This window comes from Paramisgurnus dabryanus, chromosome 17 (genome assembly GCF_030506205.2).
Source record: "Paramisgurnus dabryanus chromosome 17, PD_genome_1.1, whole genome shotgun sequence".
In the NCBI taxonomy this organism is placed as follows: domain Eukaryota; kingdom Metazoa; phylum Chordata; class Actinopteri; order Cypriniformes; family Cobitidae; genus Paramisgurnus; species Paramisgurnus dabryanus.
In genome coordinates this window covers 7,656,826-7,676,973 of record NC_133353.1, presented here as the reverse complement: position 1 = coordinate 7,676,973, position 20,148 = coordinate 7,656,826, and the positions used below count along the sequence as shown (strand labels likewise).

The following is a 20,148-nucleotide window of genomic DNA, read 5'->3' as shown; positions in this document are numbered from 1 at the left end:
CGTTGGTCTCTGTCGAGGTTTCTTCTGTTTTTTTAGTGTATGTGGAAGGTTGTAACAGACCATTTAAAGCATTGTAGCTGGTGCCATTTGCAAGACAAAAGACATGTGATTCAATGTCCGGAAAGCTCATCCAATAAAAGCTCCTGTAAAAACAAAAAAAAGAGAAAAGGGACAAAAGACTTTGTATTGCATAGAAGTACCTTGTTGAAGGACAGGCACATGTCTTTCATATATGAATCCACATGGTGACAAATGCAATCTTTACGTCTCAGTGATTTAAAAAATCAAACGAGGTCTTGTTGAATATTTTGACTTTGCAATTTAAAACTGGCCCTTCAAAGCAAAATTATGTTTTGCAATTTTATAAAATGATGCATAGATTGCATTTCCATCATTTGGCATTTTAAATTTACCATCTTATACTTCAGATCTCTTCACCAGGTTGAATTATTGTCCTCTCTCTATCCAAACAGTCTTTAAAAAAATTAGATCATGGCAAAGTGAACTGTCCTTGACTCAATGTGACGGGATTTCTTTTCAAGAGAGTCTTTGGGGTTCCCGAAACCGTAAAGCTTTTGCCATGGCCTTTTTAAAACCTGTACAGACAAAAGAGTCAGATAAAACGAGACACCACCCCTGCTCGTCCGTACCCTTTGCATGACAAACAAACTCCTTGTCGACCAACGCACGAGACAGTACAGCACCTCGTCTGCTAAGTGGGACGTCGGTAGTATTTTTTATGCTCGAAATCTAGTTGGTGGTTGTTACCTTGGACTCCCCCAGTCACGTCTGGAATCTCATTGTTGGTGAGAACATCATTCAAGCTTGTGCTCCAAAACTGGTGGAGGTTCCCACTTCATTAGAGCTGCGCATCGAAGGGCCGGAGAGACCGAAAACACTACGTCTGGCTCTGACAGCTATAGCTGAGCTGATAATCCAGACCATTTGGAGGAAACATTTGGGGAGAGAAGATGATACCTGTCACTGTGCTGATCTGGAGTCTGCTGTCGATATGGACACTAACTTCTGCTGTTCAGGTTGAAGATGGTGAGTTTGATTATACACCTGCAGAGACACAAAGACATTGTTTATTATTCACATATATGCTTGGAAATATACATGCTGGCAAATTTAAGTAAAACAAATCTTAAAAGAGCTTTTAAATGGACAAATGTATTTCCTGCCTTTCTGTAGTATCTTTAATATGTTGTATCTGCAATATTTATATATGTGACCCACATGGATCACAAAATCAAATTTCCTACCGTTAATATATAAAAAATGTATTTATCATTAATAATATGTGTTGCTAAGGACTTCATTTGGACAACTTTAAAGCTGATTTTCTAAATATTTAGACTTTTTTGTACCCCCAGATTTCAGATTTTCCATTAGTTGTATCTCAGCCAATTATTGTCCTATCCTAACAAACCATAAATCAATCGGATGCTTATTTATATTCAGATGATGTATAAATCTAAATGAAAAAAAAATGTCCCTTATATTATTTATATTACTTATGTAAATATGTTACGCATATATTTTTTAAAAAATTGTTAAATTTAATCAAATAGGCTGTGCGAGTCATTATAATTTAGGATTTTACATTTTGGCTATATGAGTTACTATAACCCAGCAAGCAATAGCCGTTATATCACCATCTAGGTTAACCATAGACCCGATATATTCCAGCTATGAGTAACCCACTTCAAGCCAAAATAAACTTGAATTTGGTCACATGTGGTTTTTGCCAAAATAACTTGTGAGATATCCCATCATGTAAGCAAAATCAACAGTGAAGTGTTTGGTTTCATTTATTTTTTATTTTATTTATTTTTGGGTTATGGTTTTAGCCTAGACGGCTGTGTTTGAACAGCTTTTAGCCTTTTTTTAAATGAAAAAAATTGCTTGCAGGGAACTTATAAAAACAAGTTCAAATTACTTAATTTATAGAGTAACTTTCATACAGTATTTAATTTATAAAATAAAAAGTAAATTTTTAACTATAAAGTTAATTTGCTAAGAAATAAGTAACATAAAATATGTTGATATGACTTAATGATCACATCATATTTTTCTATACACACATCTATATTTGTAATATTAATATTTAAAGGTATAGTTCACCAAAAAATTAAAATTATGTCATTATTTACTCGAGTCGTTCCAAACTTATATAAACTTCTTTGTTCTGCTAAATACAAATAAAGACATTCTGAAGTTTGTTTGTAATCAAGCAGATCTGGGGCACCATTGACTTTCATAGTAGGAAAATATAATACTATGGAAGTGAATGGTGCCCCAGGTTTTTTTTCTTGAAGAGATTTGTACAAGTTTGGAATGACTCGAGTAAATGATGAGTATTTACATTTTTCAGTGAACTATCCCTTTAAGTTGTTAGACACTGTTGAATAAAGTATCTAATGAGAACATCTGTTCAGTACTGTATAGTGCAATATTTCAATTGAATTATGCAAATATGTGACACTTTTGTTTTTCATGCAGAACTCAACGATACTGTCATTTGCACCAATGATCAGATGCAGGTCATCATTCCTAGTGCGTTTTTTCTCAATAAGGACCCGCCTGTTTATGTAAGTTTATTACACAGATGTCGCGTACAGCATGAGCAATAAATCATTGTTTAAGGTGTTATTAAACATTTTCGACGGATCACTCTTTAGATTTCGGATCTGCACCTCAATGATCCTGAATGTCGAGGTGTCGAGGTCGAGAGCGACTTCGTCTTCAGTATCAAGACAAACCTCACAGACTGTGGCACTATTACGGTAAATCTCATTTTGTCCTTAAAGCACCGTGCAGAATCATAAATTTACTTGAGAACTAACTAACTATTCCTGTTGTCAGAACATTAAAAACTCTTTAAAAGGTTGTTAACATTTGTTGCATTGAGACAAGCTACAAATTTTCGCTGTTAGACATAAAAATACAAACAGTAAATTCTCCTATTTTATAATCCCTTCATAGGTTAATACATCCTAATAATAAAATGAAGTGCGTTATCACTGTTCTCATAATTATGTGCATTAAATTACGTGCAGGTTTGATGTCCTTTTAGAGATAATTTTATTTATTTATTTTCCAAAATGCTAATGAAGAGTCTTGTTTCAATCCCCTTTAAACTGGCTGGCCGGAGTCCTTTCAGACATCGGAGGGGAAAGTGGGGGGCAAACATCCATGCGGCTCTAAATTATCCTGATTTATATGGAAATGATGACTGTTTTCAGCTGCAGTGAATAGGCCGGCCATAATTCAGTGTCGTACTTTATAGTTCTTCTTTTATTTAGCCTTACAGCCCATCTCAACAGCACTACCACATCCCGGAGAGGACAAGCTTTACTCTGGCATGGCATAAATCTGTACTCGAGACCTCGAGTATCGTTGAGAGCCTCTGTTAGGATTCACAAGACTTTTTCTTGTAAAGCCAATAAAAGGTTAACGCAGCGTTGAGAGGAGACAGATTCTCTTCTCCTTTAGCAGTTTTATGAGGATTTTTAATACTAACTGATTTAGGTGGGACATATTTCTAGACTGTGTATGATGGAACAGAAAATCTTCAGTTGTGTTTTTCAGAATTAGATTCAGACTTACAGTAATCTCCATACGTGTAGTATAAACTTAATTGTTAACAAAATAGTGTGATAATTTCAGGGGGTGTGTTTGTAATGGCTGGGAAGATAAAATGGCAATAAAGTTTGTTTAACCGGATGTGTTGGGGAGCAATGCCCCTTCAATAGCTTACTTATGATGCCTTTTAGGTGTTTTATTGGCATGTGAATGTTATTAATATGTTATTATTGAACAGGACAAAATGTATCAAAATAAATTTCAATGTAAACTAGAAGTATCAAACAAATTGATTGTAAGCATTTGAATGTTTAAAACACGCTGAAGGTTCATTTTTATCCCATTTGCAGATACATTTTCTTGTTTAAAGTACAAATTAGATTTAGATATTTTTCAGAAAACATGACCCAACGTCATTTTGCTTCACAAGTAACTACATCTTGATTAAAATTGGAAAACAATACAAAAATACCAAGAAAAAGATAAAACATTTTGAAGTGTATGAAAATTTTTCCTGGGTCAAGTCAGTAAAATTTTGTGTTGATAAGTTGTCTTCTCATGACTTTAAAAATCAGAGCCCGTGTCCTGACATTTTAACCTACCGACAGATTGTCCAACCCTCGTGTTGTCTTAGGTTTGGGTGTTGAGGGGGTTTAGGGGTTGGGTTAGTCCTGTATGTTTTCTAATAGATGTAGCAAAATTTGACAAGGTAGCTGCTTAGGTCCCTGTGAATTTATGCGTAAATGTCTCAATGACTAGAATTTAACACGCAAATGAAGCAAGTACACTCAAAATGTTCAAGTGTCCAACTACGCGTATTAGACGCAAATTTGACGCCTCAAACGCGTCTGGTGTGAACCCACAGTAACTGTAAATTGGTATATTGCTACAAACATTTAAAGGTGGGGTGCACGATCTCTGAAAGCCAATGTTGACATTTGAAATCACCTAAACAAACACACCCCTACCCCAATAGAATCTGGACCTTCTTTTTATAGCCTTGCCCCACACATACGCAACCCAGGCAATGATGACGGTTAGTAGACATGCCCCTTACTGCTGATTGGCTACAAGTGTGTTTTGGTACTCAGCCCGATTCCCTTTTCCAAAGCGTTTCTCAAAAATCGTGCACCCCGCCTTTAACAACGCAACAGCGCTCATCAATGTCAAAATAAGTGTGGCAGCTAATCAAATGTAAGAAGGAAGGAGTTACTGTTTACAGAGCTGAGCAGGGACCAATCAAATGAAAGGAAACATGAAGTTACTGTTCACGTCTTCAACAAGACGCTTCGGTTTAAAAATTGAAAGAGTTGCAACACACAAAAGCATAAGACCATAACAATTTTTTACAGTAAGAGAGTGTTACAATATTGACATTTTGCCCTTTAATAAATAAATACCCAGGGGTCGGTATGATATGTCCTATTTATATGTCCTTATCTATGGTTACTAAGGTGTTTCTAGGCATTTGACAAAAATGTTTTTTCCCTAGGTATCAGATGATACTCACATCATGTTTACCAACACAATCCAAAACAATGATACCGATGTCATCACTAGAAGCTACATCAACATCACATTTGGCTGTCGATACCCCATAAACTACATGGTGCAGCAGCAAAATGGAGAGAATTTGATCCGAGTGGATGTCAGGTGAACTTTGACTGATCATGACATCATCAGATAAATTATGTGTCCTTTCAGTTCAAAGCTTCAAGCTTAGAGAGGCAGAGCTTTAGGCCGATTGTTTGTTTGTATGTCAACACAAAAAAAAAACTAAACAAAAGAAGCTCTGGGGTCTTACTCAAGAGTTTCATTAACTCTTTACTAAGAAAATCTTTCTTTTTTGTCCTCTTAAATGAACCTTTTAACATTCCCTGCCCCTTCCCAGGACGATTACTCTCGAAACAGAAGATGGGAATTTCTCCGTCTCTATGCTGCTGTATAAAGATGAAGGATTTCAAGATAAATGGACCACGGTTCCTTCGCTCACACTTGAGGACAACATCTATGTTAAAGTTCACATGGTTTGTGTTAAGTTGAATGGGTGACGTTACACACAACAAGCTACTGATGGCTTTTAAGAAAGCCGCTGTGCATCTTCTTTGCATGCTGCATCTGAGACCCATTTGTTATCTTTGTCATTAAACAGAATCAAAGCTTTGTATAGTCCGTCACAGCTAAAGTGAAAGCTGGTCTCTGTTTAAAACCAAGCTTGTTTTTGTGGAAATGTTTGCTTTTGAAAAGGTTTCGTTAAGGATTAGTAGTCAATGCTGTCTGCGTTTGGCACTTTTATCCAAAGTGACCTAATACACGGCTAAGCAATTAATCCAGAAGAGAAAACAGTACTGTTACCGTACCAGCTGTCTGTCTTCTATATTAGGTTTAGGTTTGTTCTTTGAGTCACCGCTTTAATTTTCTTCCCTGTTTATTACTGACAACCCTTTCTGGGCTCTTGCAGGTTCCAGCGAATTTCTTTTTAAGAGTGGAGAGATGTTGGGCAACACCAACCAATGACCCTTACAGCAACATTCAATACACTTTCATCAAAGACAGGTTTGTGGACAATCAATCAACATTTGCTATAAAAAATTGTTTGACAGGCACCGCTGTCTTTCGTTTTTACAATGTCGTACCCTTGCCCTCACAAAATGAACCATGGTTTTGCTACAGTAACCATTTTTGATGATATAGATTATATATTTTATGATGTTTGTTGTAAAACAGTGGTTATAAAAAATGGCTATCAATCTGTCAAAAAACAGTTACTACACGAAAAAATGCTGGGTTGTTTTTAACTCATGCTGGGTAAATACAAAGCACACCGATGGGTTAAAATGACCTAATGTTGGGTTATTACAACCCATGGTTGGGTAACAACAACCCACCATTGGGTCATTTTTAACTCAGCGGTGTGTTCTGTACAGTTAAAAACAACCCAGCATTGTTTTAGAGCAGTGGTCTCCAAGGTGGTGCCCGCGGGCACCAGGTTGCCCGCCAAAGCAAATTCTATTAAAAGCCTCAATTTTAATATTTATAACATATTACTTTATCTTTTGTGTTTGTTAACATTTTCAAACAATAAATAAACATATCAACATGTAAAATGAAAATCAACAAGTAAAACAGTAGACTATATAAAAAGTAGCCCTCCAGATTGTTTTATCCATTGTTGTAGCCCTTACTCTCAAAAAGGTTGGAGACCCTTGTTTTAGGGACTATGTATTTTTGGCAGATTGATAATCATTTTTTTAACCACGTACAAATATTATAAAAATATATAATCTATATATTTTTTATATAATAAAAACACGGTTTATCACTTTAGCGAGTCTAGATTACAGACTACAGTCACACAAAGTAAATTATTATAAAAATACCAAATCATACAACACCCTTATATCAAACATGTATTTTTGGCCTGCATGTGAGAAATACACAAACTTGGTTTGAATGTAATTTTATTATCAATAAATAAATAAACGTTTCCGTCTGGACCACAAAAAAGTAGCACAGTATTTTTGTTGCAATAGCAGCCAAAAATACATTGCATGGTTCAAAATTATAATTTTTTAATGCCAAAAATCATTTGGACATTTTGTAGATAATTGTACATTTCCTACTGTAAATATATAAAAAAAATTATTAGACATTAGTAATATGTTGCTAAGGATTTTATTCTATTATAACTTTATAGGCGATTTTCTCAATATTTAGATTTTTTGCAGCCTCAGATTACATATTTTCAAATTGTTTAAATAGTTATATTATCCAAATAATGTCCTATCCTAGCAAACCACACATCAGTGGAAAACGTATTAATGTCAGCTTTCAGTCAGAGGATGTATAAATCTCAATTTAATTTCTTTTTACAGCCTTTTACCATATGATCATTATGGTTTTGTTGCAGGGTCATATTTGTATACCCTCATCATTACTAAAGCGTTTGGAAACCAAAGTTCTATTGACATTAAAATTACATAATAATCTGAAACTAATAAAAAATGTTTTTTAAAGAAATGTATAATTTTACTCATTATAAAACTTTTTGTATTTCTATTAACACCTCTTTGTGTGAGAGTCTCTGCTTCATGAGATCTTTCACTCATGTTTTTCATACTTCATTTAGTCATAAGTATCAAGACACAGCGTTGAAACTGTTGCTAAGGGGGCTAATAACAAAACAAAGTATGCATTAGTCATGTGACAATAATCTGAAGTCGTGTGCCTTTCAGTTGAACAGCTGTGCCTGTCCTTGACAACCCAGACCTAGATTCTCTCCTTTAGAAATGAGACGTGCACTCAATCATTCCCTAAAGTAATCTACAAATAAAAAACTCACCTACCTTTCTCTTTAAATCAGTTGTCCGGTCTTATGGAATGACCAGACATTGGCTGTGATGAAGAACGGTCAAGGATCTGAAGCTTTTTTTAGGATACAGATGTTCAAGTTTGTTGGCAGGTCTTACACAGATGTTTTCCTTCACTGCAACGTCCAGATCTGTCATAACACTGGAGGAATGTGCCAACCTGTAAGTCCACACCTAGAGCATTAAGAAAAAAACTATTAAATATCACATCATATTACTCTTCCATTACGAATGTTTATAAAATCGATATATTCATGATTATTTATCTTGTCATTCACAAATATGCATGCAAATAAATGATGGCAGTATTATCTGTTTGTCTCATGTATTACTTAATGTGTTCCTTAATAACATTGTGAAACATTTTGCAATGTTTCATTCACATCTCAATAAATCACAGAATTGCTCTACTGAAGAGACGTCAATAAGAACACGCAGGGATGTTTCATCATCGCACACGGTCTCGTATGGACCAATCAGAAGGCTCGAAGTAAACACAGAGAACACAAGTCAGAGTAAGTCCTATGTTTGTGTATTTGCTTGGTTGTGTTTGACCAATAAGCAGTAATTATATATGTGCATGTATGAGTTTTAATGCGCGTTTGAACGTACACCTCAGGTTCAGATATGCCCTCCGTGGAGACGTTTGTGTTGGGCGGTCTTCTGTTCATCCTCATCCTCATCACAGGAGTTTTTGGGAAACTTTGGTTGCAGAGCAGAAACACGTATCCCGCTCAAGAAGCCCAGCTTACGCTCTCCAACATCCACCATATCTCAGAAGTGGCCAGCTAACTTGAAAACACACAATATATATATAAATATATCCACACATACAGTGTTATATGAAATATGCTCTGATTGAAAAGTCTACTAAGCTGTAGTGCATTTGTGTTAGTTCTTTTTTTGTCTTTTATTGTTAAATAAATAATTAAAAACAACTTCTGTATTTCAAACAGTTTCCTATGAAGAAAATGCTAATTCTGGTACTCATGGGATCTCGTGCAACACAGTGGCTCAAAATGTACTTGAAGCCACACTTAAACTGCTATGAATGTCATTACATTACATAAGAAAATGTTAAACCAAGTGGCATTTATTATATAACAGAAAGGCCTAGTTTTTAAGACTGGTTTTACATAAGCAATGAACAAACTGTTTAATATAAAAACAATACTTGGTTTCTGGTTGTCCAACATTGGCGCAGTAGTTTCAAACATATATGAATATAATAACATACATATAAATATAAATGATATACAGCTCAGTATGTCTTTAAAAATAGCGTATGAAATAGCATAAAAGTTGGGTTTTCTTCACCCATGTTTTCCACTAAACACCTATTGTTGTCTATATAATGCACTACATATATTTTTATTGTAATCCCAAAAGGCTTATATTGGCGTTGTGTCATACTTGGGGTCATGTTTAATAGGCAAGCTGTGAAGTAAACCTGTTTGTAGTTGGATGTAATTACCTGACCTGTTGTGATCTGTTAAGCAGTGCCTTGTGCAACCATACCGGATTACGCTGGCATTGACACATGACCTGTAGATACCAAACACTTGACAATGCCTCAAGTTTGCAAAATTATGTTAAATTGTTAAATATGTTAAAAAAAAAACTTAAATTTATATACAGTAACCACATATGTTTCACATTCTTTCTGGAAAAAACGAATGCATCACCTATAGACTTGCATGTCTCTTATCAACCTTCAATAAAACTTTGACTATATGCAATTTATGAAAAATACATAACTACGTTAAGTATTAAAATAAAATCATATATAGGTATATCAAAGATATATAACAACATACATGTATGTATTTGTATGTGCATATACATGCTATACAGTTCAGTATGTCGGTTTTTGCTCTGAAATAACATAAAAGTTGTGTTTTCTTCACCCATGTTTTCAACTAAACAATTTGTGGCAGTTTCCCGGACAGGGATTAGACTAATCCTAGACTAAAATAAATGTAAGAGCTGTCTAAACTGAAAATAACTTACACTGACATATCATCAATGCCCTTTGTTTTGCCTCAAAATACACACAAGTAATATGGCATGTTTGTTAAAACTAGTTATATTTCCTTATTAAACTAATGTCTAGTCCTGGCTTAAACTAATCCCTATCCGGGGAACTACCCCCTAGTGTTTTCTATATAATGCATTACATATATATTGTAATTGTAATCCAAAAAAAGGATTATATTGGGGTTGTGTTTAATAGACAAGCTGTAAAGTAAACCTTTGTAGTTTGTTGTAATTACCTGTTGTGATCTGTTAAGCAGCCTTGTGTAACTATTCCGGATTACTCTATACATGACCTGTAGATACAAAACACTTGATACTTGACAATGCTTTTAGTTTGAAAAAATAAAATTATGTTATTTAAAAAAAACTTAAAACTAAATAACCACATATGTTTTACATTCTTTCTGGGGAAAAGAATACATTACTCTCTATATACTTGCAAGTCTCTAATCAAGCTTTAATAAAACTTTGACTATACTTATGTAAAATACATAACTAAAGTATCAAAGTCATTCAGTTATTGCAGACCATTGCAATATGAACATTTGAGACACCCCGATATATCGCGCAGTCTCCGTCGATATGAAGAACTGTACCTGCGCTTCCTTTGACAGGGGAACTTGAGAGGAACTATGTTTGACATAAAAACAGTCAAGAAAAAAACATGCAATAAATTGAATAGATTTCAAATTGAATTAGTTGTAAGTGAAACAGTTAAGAGGATAGATGCGTGTGGTGTGCATAAAGCCTGCGTGCGCGTGTGAACGTGAGTATGTAAATGTATGTGTTTGTGCGCGTGTGTTTTGTTGTCTCCGCCCACCGGTATGGGCCGCAGTTGTCTTCAGTGTCTTTCAGCGGCACACACAGATTTCAACAGAAATACAAACAGACAGCAGTGAAATTACAACACGAACACACACTGATAATAACATCGATTAAACACAACACATTTAACTACTGAAGACTTATCTACAGATCGACGGTAAGATATTTTCGTGTGTGTTTATATGTCATTACTTCACGAGTTTAAACACAACAGACAGTCATTCAGTCGCTATTATTATAATGACATTAAATGCGTATTTTATCTCTAAATATGATCTGAACTGTTGGTCTGTATATTAAGAGTATTTATTTTATTTGTGTGTGGTTTGTTACTGTTATCACTGAATACACGGCTAGGTGCTAATGCTAAACGCGTTGTTTTGCGAATGTAAACATTTACTTATCACAATATAAATATAACATAACGAAAAGTGTTCAGTAGTGTTCGTTCATTGATTATTGATATAAAAGTGTTCATGACACTGTCGGGTTACTGCTGTCAGTCAGTGTTTATATGTCACCTCAGGAAGTATAAACAACAACAACAACAATAGATGCATTGAGTTTCACGAGCTTTGACTGTAAATGATCGAGATGTTTAACGTCTTTACGGTCGGTGACGTCACGTTTGGGGGTCATGATAGGGATATTGTCAGTGTCTTTTTGTCAAGTCATATTTAGGTTCATATATTTAGCATCATGAGATGTTTGGGGGTCTTGGCGTGTTCGGGATCATGTGTTTGACAGTTCAGAATCATGCCATATGTAAGATTTTATAATATAGATTATATATTACTCAGAGTCGTATAATAACAGAGTTACGAAACGCTTTGATCTCGCCGCCGTGCGGTCACGTGATTCATGTAACGTTCTGCAGTTCCAAACCAAGCAGGGCTGTCAATCTGTTTGCATAGGTTTTCAGCTATTTTAGATAAATATTAGCTTGTAATGTGAATTGATCACTATACTTACTATGTTTATAACGTTTTTTTACTAGGGAGTGATGTAAATATAGTAAAACAGTTAATAAAGATAAACAGTTAATTGTGGCCCAAAGATAACTGTGGTTATCTATACCAACTACAGCAACACAGTTTATCTTTTATTTTTGTAGCAAAATATGGCTATATAAATGGCTATAAATCTGCTAAAAACATAATTCCTACACTTTTACTATATTAAAATCACAAAAAAGATCGCCAACACGGTTATTTGTAACAGTGAAGCATAACATAAACACACTAAATTAATATTTAATTGTATTTATAGTACACATTAAATGTTAATATAATCATACATGATTTTCGAGGATACATCACTCGTATTACTTACCAAACACAATGAAACACATAGCAGCATTGTAAGCAGTGTGACTTTCTTATAAGGCATTTAGCTTGTCGCTGTTGCCCCCTAGTGTTACTCGTAATATATAAAAAAGATAAGTATAAAGTAGATGGCCACCAGTAATAAAATATTAAACCATTAAATCTATATTATTCACACATTATACACAACTCATTAAAATATAAAAATTTTACTAGTTATTATTAACGAAAATCATTACCTACAGCAGAGTTCATAAAATATCACTGTTGACTATATTAATGAAATGTCCGAAAATGTAAAGAGAAACGGTAATTTCATAGATTTACCAGCAGGTGCCATTGAAATGAATGGGCTTCAGTGCTGCGTTTGGAACTATGCGTCACTACCGGTCACTACATGAAACGCTGTTACTTCCGCATTCCATTCTTACAACGGACGTCTATGTGAGTGTCGTAACTCTATTATTATACGACTCTGATATTACTGTATATGATTCATTATAGATAGATAGATAGATAGATAGATAGATAGATAGATAGATAGATAGATAGATAGATATAGAAAGATAGAAATAGTTAGATATAGAAAGTAGGGATGCATAACGAACGATTAACCGCGATTAATCTATAGCGAAATAAAAGTTTTTGTTTACATATGCGTGTGTGAACTGTGTATAATAACTTTGTAAATAAATTCATTGTAAATAAATTGTAGATAAATTCACACACATGCATGTATACATTTAAGAAATGTTTACATGTACATTTGTATATTTATGTATTATTTATATTATATATAAATTCGAAATATATAAATATATATTTTTCTTAAAATTATACATGCATGTGTGTATATTTATATATACATAATTATTATACACAGTTTACACACATATATGATGTAAACAAATTTTTTTATTCTGCTATAGATTAATCATGATTAATCGTTGTGCATCTCTAAAAAAGTTTTGAAACACTTGACTGAAATGTTAACAGTGATCTTAAAATGGTTAACTGCTTGAAATTACTTTTGTAGACAAAAATATACATGTGCCAATCAGAAAACTATAATTTTATTTTTAACAAGTATTTTTAAAATAACTGTCTTGGACAGAATATTAAAGAAAAAGCAGCCAATAAGAGCCCAGATTAAATGTTAACTCCTTCAATATTTTAAAAATGTATTCTAAGGTGAAAGTTCAAGAAGCGTCAATGACAATTTCTAGGCAAAAGGTGACTTCAGCTGATAAAATACAAGAGTTTTGATTTATTTTGGATGCTTTAAGTCACAACATAATTTTCGTAGTTACATTTGTGTTATGCCATAGTTTGTATGAGTTTATTATTATTATTAAAAAATTATTATTATTATTAAAATGATTATTTAAAAAATATAAATAAAGAACAAGTGTGGCAAAACTTTTGACTGGTAGTGTATGTAAGATATTATACCATGAATTATCAGATATATATCAAACATGTGTGTGTGTATACATGATATTCAGCTCAGTATATAGGTTTTCGCTCTGAATTAGCATAAAAGTTGGGTTGTCTTCACCCATGTTTTTAAACTAAACATCAATTGTTTTTTGTCTATATAATGCAATACATATATTTGAATGCAAATCCAAAAAAGGCTTATATTGGCGTTGTGTCATAATTGGGGTCATGTTTAATAGGCAAGCTGTGTAGTAAACCTGTAGTTTGTTGTAATAACCGGACCTGTTGTGATCTGTTAAGCAGTGCCTTGTGCAACCATACCAGATTACCCTGGCATTGCACATGACCTGTAGATACTAAACACTTGGTGTTTTGGTCTTTAAAAAAGGAGACAGGACATGCAACATGCCGACTCGCCGGCATTGTACACAAACGTTTCACAATATTTATATTCAGCTGACATTACGAGGGCCGTGTTTAAAGTCAGCTTGACAATTCAGAGTTTACACCCTGGTATGACAGCCCCCAACCAGCACCTCGTCTAACTCAGACAGTTTGAATTTAGGTCATACCGACTGAGTCTAACTGCACATGTCCAGCCAGGCCCAGTCATGTTGGGGAGAGAGACGTCTTGAATGACTTTGCAGTATCTCTAATGTTTTTTCTGAATAAGAGCCAGGATTGATTCCTGTAACATGCCGTTCAAAACCCAGGGCTCGTGTTTCTTCTCAGACTTCGAAGAACTTCTGTGACCTTAAGGAGAGTTGTGAAATGGCAATGCAATGGTTTAACAATTTGGTAAACATCCTGCGAGAGGGCATCGAGGTCGGGTTTATGCTTATCCCTTTTAGGAATTAAGGGGGACTTCCCACAACAGACTTTAATTTTAAGCCATGTGTTATGTTACACGCAAAGACGCCCTGCATGGGTGTCCAAAAATAAGATTATGATATTAACATTGTGAAGACATGCACAAATATTTCAAAAAGGGAATGAATACGTCATGAAATTTGGAGTAGGAATGAGACTTAATGGTTTGTTTTCTTTTACTTCACAGTGTGTGGCGTAGCCTCTTCAGGACTAGATAATCGGTTATATTTGCAATGGAGGAGCTCCATATCCATTGCTTGAAATGTGTGAACCGACGATGTATGATAAGACCAGAGGCTAGCGTGTCCTGTGACCTCATGGGTTGCCCTCTTGTGTGCGGAGCCATTTTCCATTCATGCAAACTGAATGAACATCGCTCACTGTGTCCATATGAAAGAGTGCCATGTCTGAACCATGGATTTGGATGTCCGTTTACCATTCCCAGGATCAAACTGGCAAAACATCTTGAAACATGCCCAGCCAGCGTTGTATGTTGTACTATGGAATGGAATCGCTGGCCCGTTAGTTACTCCGATCGCAAATCCTACGAGCACTTGAGTAAGGAAGTTTGTGACGTGGACCAACTTGACATGGCTTTGGCTCTTCAGGATCAGCGTATGCTGTTAGAGTCGCTTAAATTGGCAACCACTGTGACGAAAACCCTAGAAAAGCAAAATCATGAAAATGAAAGAATGAACTCGGAAAATGCATTGATCCAAACGGAGGTTGAGGGATACAGAGATTTGGTGGAGAACAATACAGACTTTGCAGCCACGTTCGATGTTCTCAATAGTGCGAAGAATATCGACTTGATTGTGAAAGATCTAGATGCTGAGAAGAAAGTTGCTTGTAGAGGTGTCAAGAACGGTGATGGGGACTTTAGGAGTGAAGAAATGAAGGAAAGTGACACAGACTCGGACTCCGATCTGGGAGCTGTGGGTGGAGCTGACTGTCCTTTTCCTATGGACCCAGAAGAAGAAGGAGGAGATGATTGGTTGGAGAACAACGAATATGGCGAGTCTTCTGAGGAAGAAGAGGAAGTGATAGCTGGGGTAGAACTTAATGGACTCAATGGATTTCATGAGGAACATGACGATGACAACCAGGATAATCTCGAAAGGGTTTCAGATGCTTCAAGAATGAATGGTTCCTCAAGTCTCAGGCAGGTGTTGCCTTATCATTCCATGCCTATTGTAGCACAGGAGCAAGTTATGGCCCAACTACCTCTTCCTTTGCCCATGCCTCTGCCTAACCTGTTGAACAACAATGTCCTGCACCATTTGCCTTTTAGGATCGAAGACCGATGGCTGAATCGCAAGTTGGAGAATCTCCAGGCACTTAGGGGCATGAACTTGTTTACAATCAACGGGCGTAAAGCTATGTTGACCAAGATGGAGGACAAGGCTGTCGACACATCTGACCTTGAGGTGGCAGATGATCCGATGGGTCTTAATGGCATTGACCTCATCACTGCTGCCTTGCTCTTTTGCTTAGGGGACTCACCTGGTGGCCGAAGCATCTCGGACAGCCGCTTTGTTGATAGGTATCGCATCGACTTGGGCACTCAGACCTTCTCCTTTCCTTCTGCCATACTGGCCACGAGCACCATGGTGGGTGACATTGCCTCAGCATCTGCCTGTGACCACGCCAGTCCGCAACTATCCAACCCCAGCCCATTCCACACCCTCAGACTAGACCTGGTTCTGGAGTGTGTGACTCGCTATCAGACCAAACAGCGCTCCATGTTCACATTCGTGTGCGGACAACTGTTTCGCAGGGATGAATTCTCGTCCCATTTTAAGAACGTTCATGGGGACATCCACGCAGGTCTTAGTGGATGGATGGAGCAAAGATGCCCGTTGGCGTATTACGGATGCACGTACTCGCAAAGAAGGTTCTGCCCCTCGGTACAAGGTTCTAGGATAATCCACGACAGATATTTGGGCTCATTCGGGGTCCAGCCTGGTTTAGTAGCATGTCCGGATGAACCTTTTACCAGAAGCACCTGTCATTTTGGATTGCGCTGTGACCATCTAAGCGACCTGCCCTTTGAGTTACTCCAGCATATTGCAGGCTTCCTTGATGGCTTCAGCTTGTGCCAGCTGTCCCGGGTGTCAAGCACTATGAGGAATGTGTGTGCCAGTTTGCTTCAGGCTCGTGGCATGGTGGTCCTGATCTGGGGGAAGACAAAGCGTGCTGATGGAACCTCATCCTGGCGTGTACAAGATAAGGTAATATGAGTTCTTTGAGATTTAACATGTGCATTGTCCCTGCCTTTAAAAAAAGTCTCTTGTTTTTCTTGAAAACAACACGATGCATAGATACAAAGACTAAAAAATTGCTCTTCTGTTTTAGGTGTGGAGATTCAGTACTGCTTTCGACACTGTGAACGAGTGGAAGTTTGCCAACATTTCCAGCATGGCCGACCACCTGAAGACATGCAAGTTTAACACAATAGCACGCAGAGAAGATGCTGTACCGCTCCCGTGCATGAGCTTCACAAGAGAACTCACAAAGGAGGGGCGATCTCTCCGTTCAGTACTGAAACCAGTTATATAGATGACACTCGGAAACTGACAGATATGCTGCTCACAGGAGGTTCTGGTTCTTTTATTGTACATCAGATGTTTGGATAGACATGTTAACATTATGCCTTATTTGTTCAAGTGTACTGTAACAATGTTTAATGAAAAACAAATACAACAAAATATACTGTAGCCCAGGGGTCTCCAACCTTTTTGTGAGCAAGGGCTATCACAATGGATAAAACAATCTGGAGGGCTACTGTTTGATATACTGTAGCCTACTCAAAACTTTTTGTTTTTGTTTTACTTGTTGATTTTATTTTATTTACTTGTTAATATGTTTTAGTATTGTTTAAAATTTTTACATACATAAACCAAGCCAAGCTAATATAAAAAACATTAAATATTACAATTAAGATTATTAATTAAATGGGCTTTGGCGGGCACCTCACAGACTCTGTGCGGGCTACTTGGTGCCCACGGGCACCACGTTGGAGACCCCTGCTGTAGCCTTAACTTAAAGGGACAGTTCACCCAAAAATGAAACTTCTGTCTATATTTACTCACCCTCATGTTGTTCTGAACACAAAAGAAGATATTTTGATAAATGATGGTTACTACACAGTTGACGGCGCCCATTGGCTTCCATAGTATTTTTTTTCCTACTATGGAAGTCAATGGGTACAGTCTACTCTGTAAGCTTACCATCCTTTATCAAAATGTCTCATTTTGTGTTCATCAGAATAAAAAAAATTCAAACAGGTTTAGAGCAACATGAGGGTAAGTAAATGATGACAGAATTTTCATTTTTGGGTGAACTATCCATTCAATTTACCCCCGTTTTCTCAACAAATAATATTTTTCATGTATGCACTCTTAAAAATAAAGATGCTACATGCAGCCATAAAATAAATTTTTTTGGTTGTATGGTTCAGTAAAAAAACTTTAACATCCAAATAACCTTTTTGTTTCACGTTTTATAGTGTAAAAAGGTTCTTTAGATTAAAAAAAAGATAAGAAAGAAATTGCTCTTTTAAGATAATTTGTTTCTTTCTGTAACCAAAATGGTTATTATATGGCATCATTGTGAAGAACCTCTTGTAGCACCTTTATTTTCAAAAGGATCGTTGTACCCAAAAATGAAAATACTGTCATCATTTACTCACCATCAAGTTGTTCCAAACTTGTATACATTTCTTTGTTCTGCTGAACATAAATACAAATATTTGTAAGGAAGCAGGAGCACCAACTTCATCCATAGTAGGAAAGAAAAATACTATGGAAGTCAATGGTGCTCCAAAACTGAACAAAGAAATTCATACAGGTTACGGAGTAAATGATGACAGTATTTTCATTTTAGGGTGAACTACACCTTTAAGTACGTGGTTATGCTTTTTTTGGATATTTTTATACATCATACCTTTTACAGATTTATTGGTTTGACTTGTAGCCTCAAACCGAAACAATGGATCGTTAAATACAAATGACCAAAAGGAAAATATTGACTGTGTGTTTGTTATATGGGATGCATGTGTATGTAGGGTGTACTCAATTTTTTGCATGTAAATACAATATACAGTATATATTATATTACTTGATATGCTGACCCAAACACAACACTCCTTTTGGTCTTTCCATCTTTTAAGAAGTAAAGATAAACATTGACAATGCCATCCTTACTGGTGCCAATACATTGATTTACTGTACCAACAAAGAAAAGACATTTATGAGCTGTTTGACAACGTTGTCTTCCTGATTATGAGTCACTGCACTTAAACCTGCAGGACGGGTACAAAGACTGCTGGTGTAGCTTGTTAAGATTTGTGTTTGCACACAATGCACGTGGAGATATATTTCTCTGTATCTCAGGGGTTTAACATGAAGCATGTGCCGTGTTTGTCTGCATTGATGGGGACTTACTACTGGATGGGAAGTTGTTTGTAATTCTCTTCCAGCATTACTTGAGTTAAAAGTTAAGACTGGGTTTACAGCAGGGGTGCCCAAGCCTGTAAATGTCCAGTAATCCTGAGGACCTCGATTAGCTTGTGATAAAGTTAAACTCGGCAGGATAAGACACCCCGGTTTACAATTAAAGAGTTGTGTTTTACCATATCTTTGTTACAATGTTTCAGTAAGGCATCGTACTGAAATGTTGCAATGTTTTCATCTTTGCCTTGTTTGATCTTTGTGTTTTTTAATAGCTTTAAACTAATTTCAGAAATGACTTCTGATATTTGTTTAGGGATAGAAATGATAACATATCTGAGTGATCTCTTTCGCTTTTTAAAGACATTGATCAATATGTTTGATTGTTACTATTATAACATTACTTTATTATATACTCTAGGTTTTTCAACTATATATACATATATTTATATACATCCTTATATGAGGGGATTTGTTTTTTTAAATTGTTTTTACTTGTTTGAAAGGTTCATCTACTTTATGGTTTTAAATGTATAGTTAATTTACTCTCATTGCCAAGCCCTGACACCTGCTATACATGTATATTTCTGTTTTTTATGCATGCTCGTGCCTGAACTTTTTTTGTTAAATGAAATGTTTGATGTTCCTTTTGATAAACTAATCTAAGCAAGTTTCATATGAATCATCATTTACATTTTGACAGTATTTAATAAATTGTTTAAAAATCCAATTACTGGTGAGCTGCTTTATTAAGCATGACCACAGCCAAACATTTGCTAAATATTTCAAAATAAATTATTATGAAAACAAGTGGGGGAATAATTAATTTGCGTGATATTAATCCCTCAATGTTGGGAAAACTTTCTCCACTGTTTTTAATGGTTTATATATATTAAAAGTAATGTATTCAAATGCATTAAGTGGCTTTGGTTACGAATCATTTTAAAATCTGTAAGTGAATTGGAGTGATGTTTAATGTGTTTGCCACCAGGTGCCGCTGCAGTCCACAACATTTACATCAGAAACTATAATAATCTTGCAATTAAAAACACATTTTTGTGAGAAACTATTCTGAAAATATTAGTGCATACATTTGTTGTTAAGAAACATTTGTTTTTCAAAATAAGATATGAGATAATGAGGAGATAATTCAAAAATTAATGACGCATAAACATGCTTTCCAATTTTCATTATTTTGTTTCAGGATTATTTTTTTTATCATCAAAAGTTTTGAAACACTGA

The 20,148-nt window shown here is 35.6% G+C and overlaps 2 protein-coding genes and 1 long non-coding RNA gene across 3 annotated transcripts; 2 read left to right on the top strand and 1 right to left on the bottom strand.

Annotated features, from left to right (window-relative positions):
- Window positions 1-7: 7 nt before the first annotated feature.
- LOC135735749 (uncharacterized) lies at window positions 8-8,691 on the bottom strand. The gene is made up of 4 exons (XR_010527694.2): window positions 8,571-8,691; window positions 7,935-8,132; window positions 414-1,065; window positions 8-143 (listed from the first exon to the last, which is right to left on the bottom strand). It is a non-coding gene; the product is annotated as an uncharacterized lncRNA (long non-coding RNA).
- On the top strand, window positions 908-9,487 carry LOC135735739 (pancreatic secretory granule membrane major glycoprotein GP2). Its single transcript, XM_065254260.2, has 9 exons — window positions 908-1,047; window positions 2,506-2,594; window positions 2,685-2,789; window positions 5,081-5,241; window positions 5,480-5,615; window positions 6,050-6,144; window positions 7,952-8,120; window positions 8,359-8,473; window positions 8,578-9,487. The coding sequence occupies exons 1-9, from the start codon at window positions 972-974 to the stop codon at window positions 8,748-8,750; spliced, it is 1,119 nt and encodes a 372-aa protein (XP_065110332.1). The 5' UTR covers window positions 908-971; the 3' UTR covers window positions 8,751-9,487.
- Window positions 9,488-10,818: 1,331 nt separating this feature from the next.
- Window positions 10,819-17,169, top strand: fbxo30a (F-box protein 30a). The gene is made up of 3 exons (XM_065254226.2): window positions 10,819-10,977; window positions 14,643-16,686; window positions 16,811-17,169. Exons 2-3 carry the CDS (start codon window positions 14,689-14,691, stop codon window positions 17,012-17,014), a joined length of 2,202 nt encoding a protein of 733 aa, XP_065110298.1. The 5' UTR covers window positions 10,819-10,977; window positions 14,643-14,688; the 3' UTR covers window positions 17,015-17,169.
- The last annotated feature ends 2,979 nt before the right edge of the window (window positions 17,170-20,148 follow it).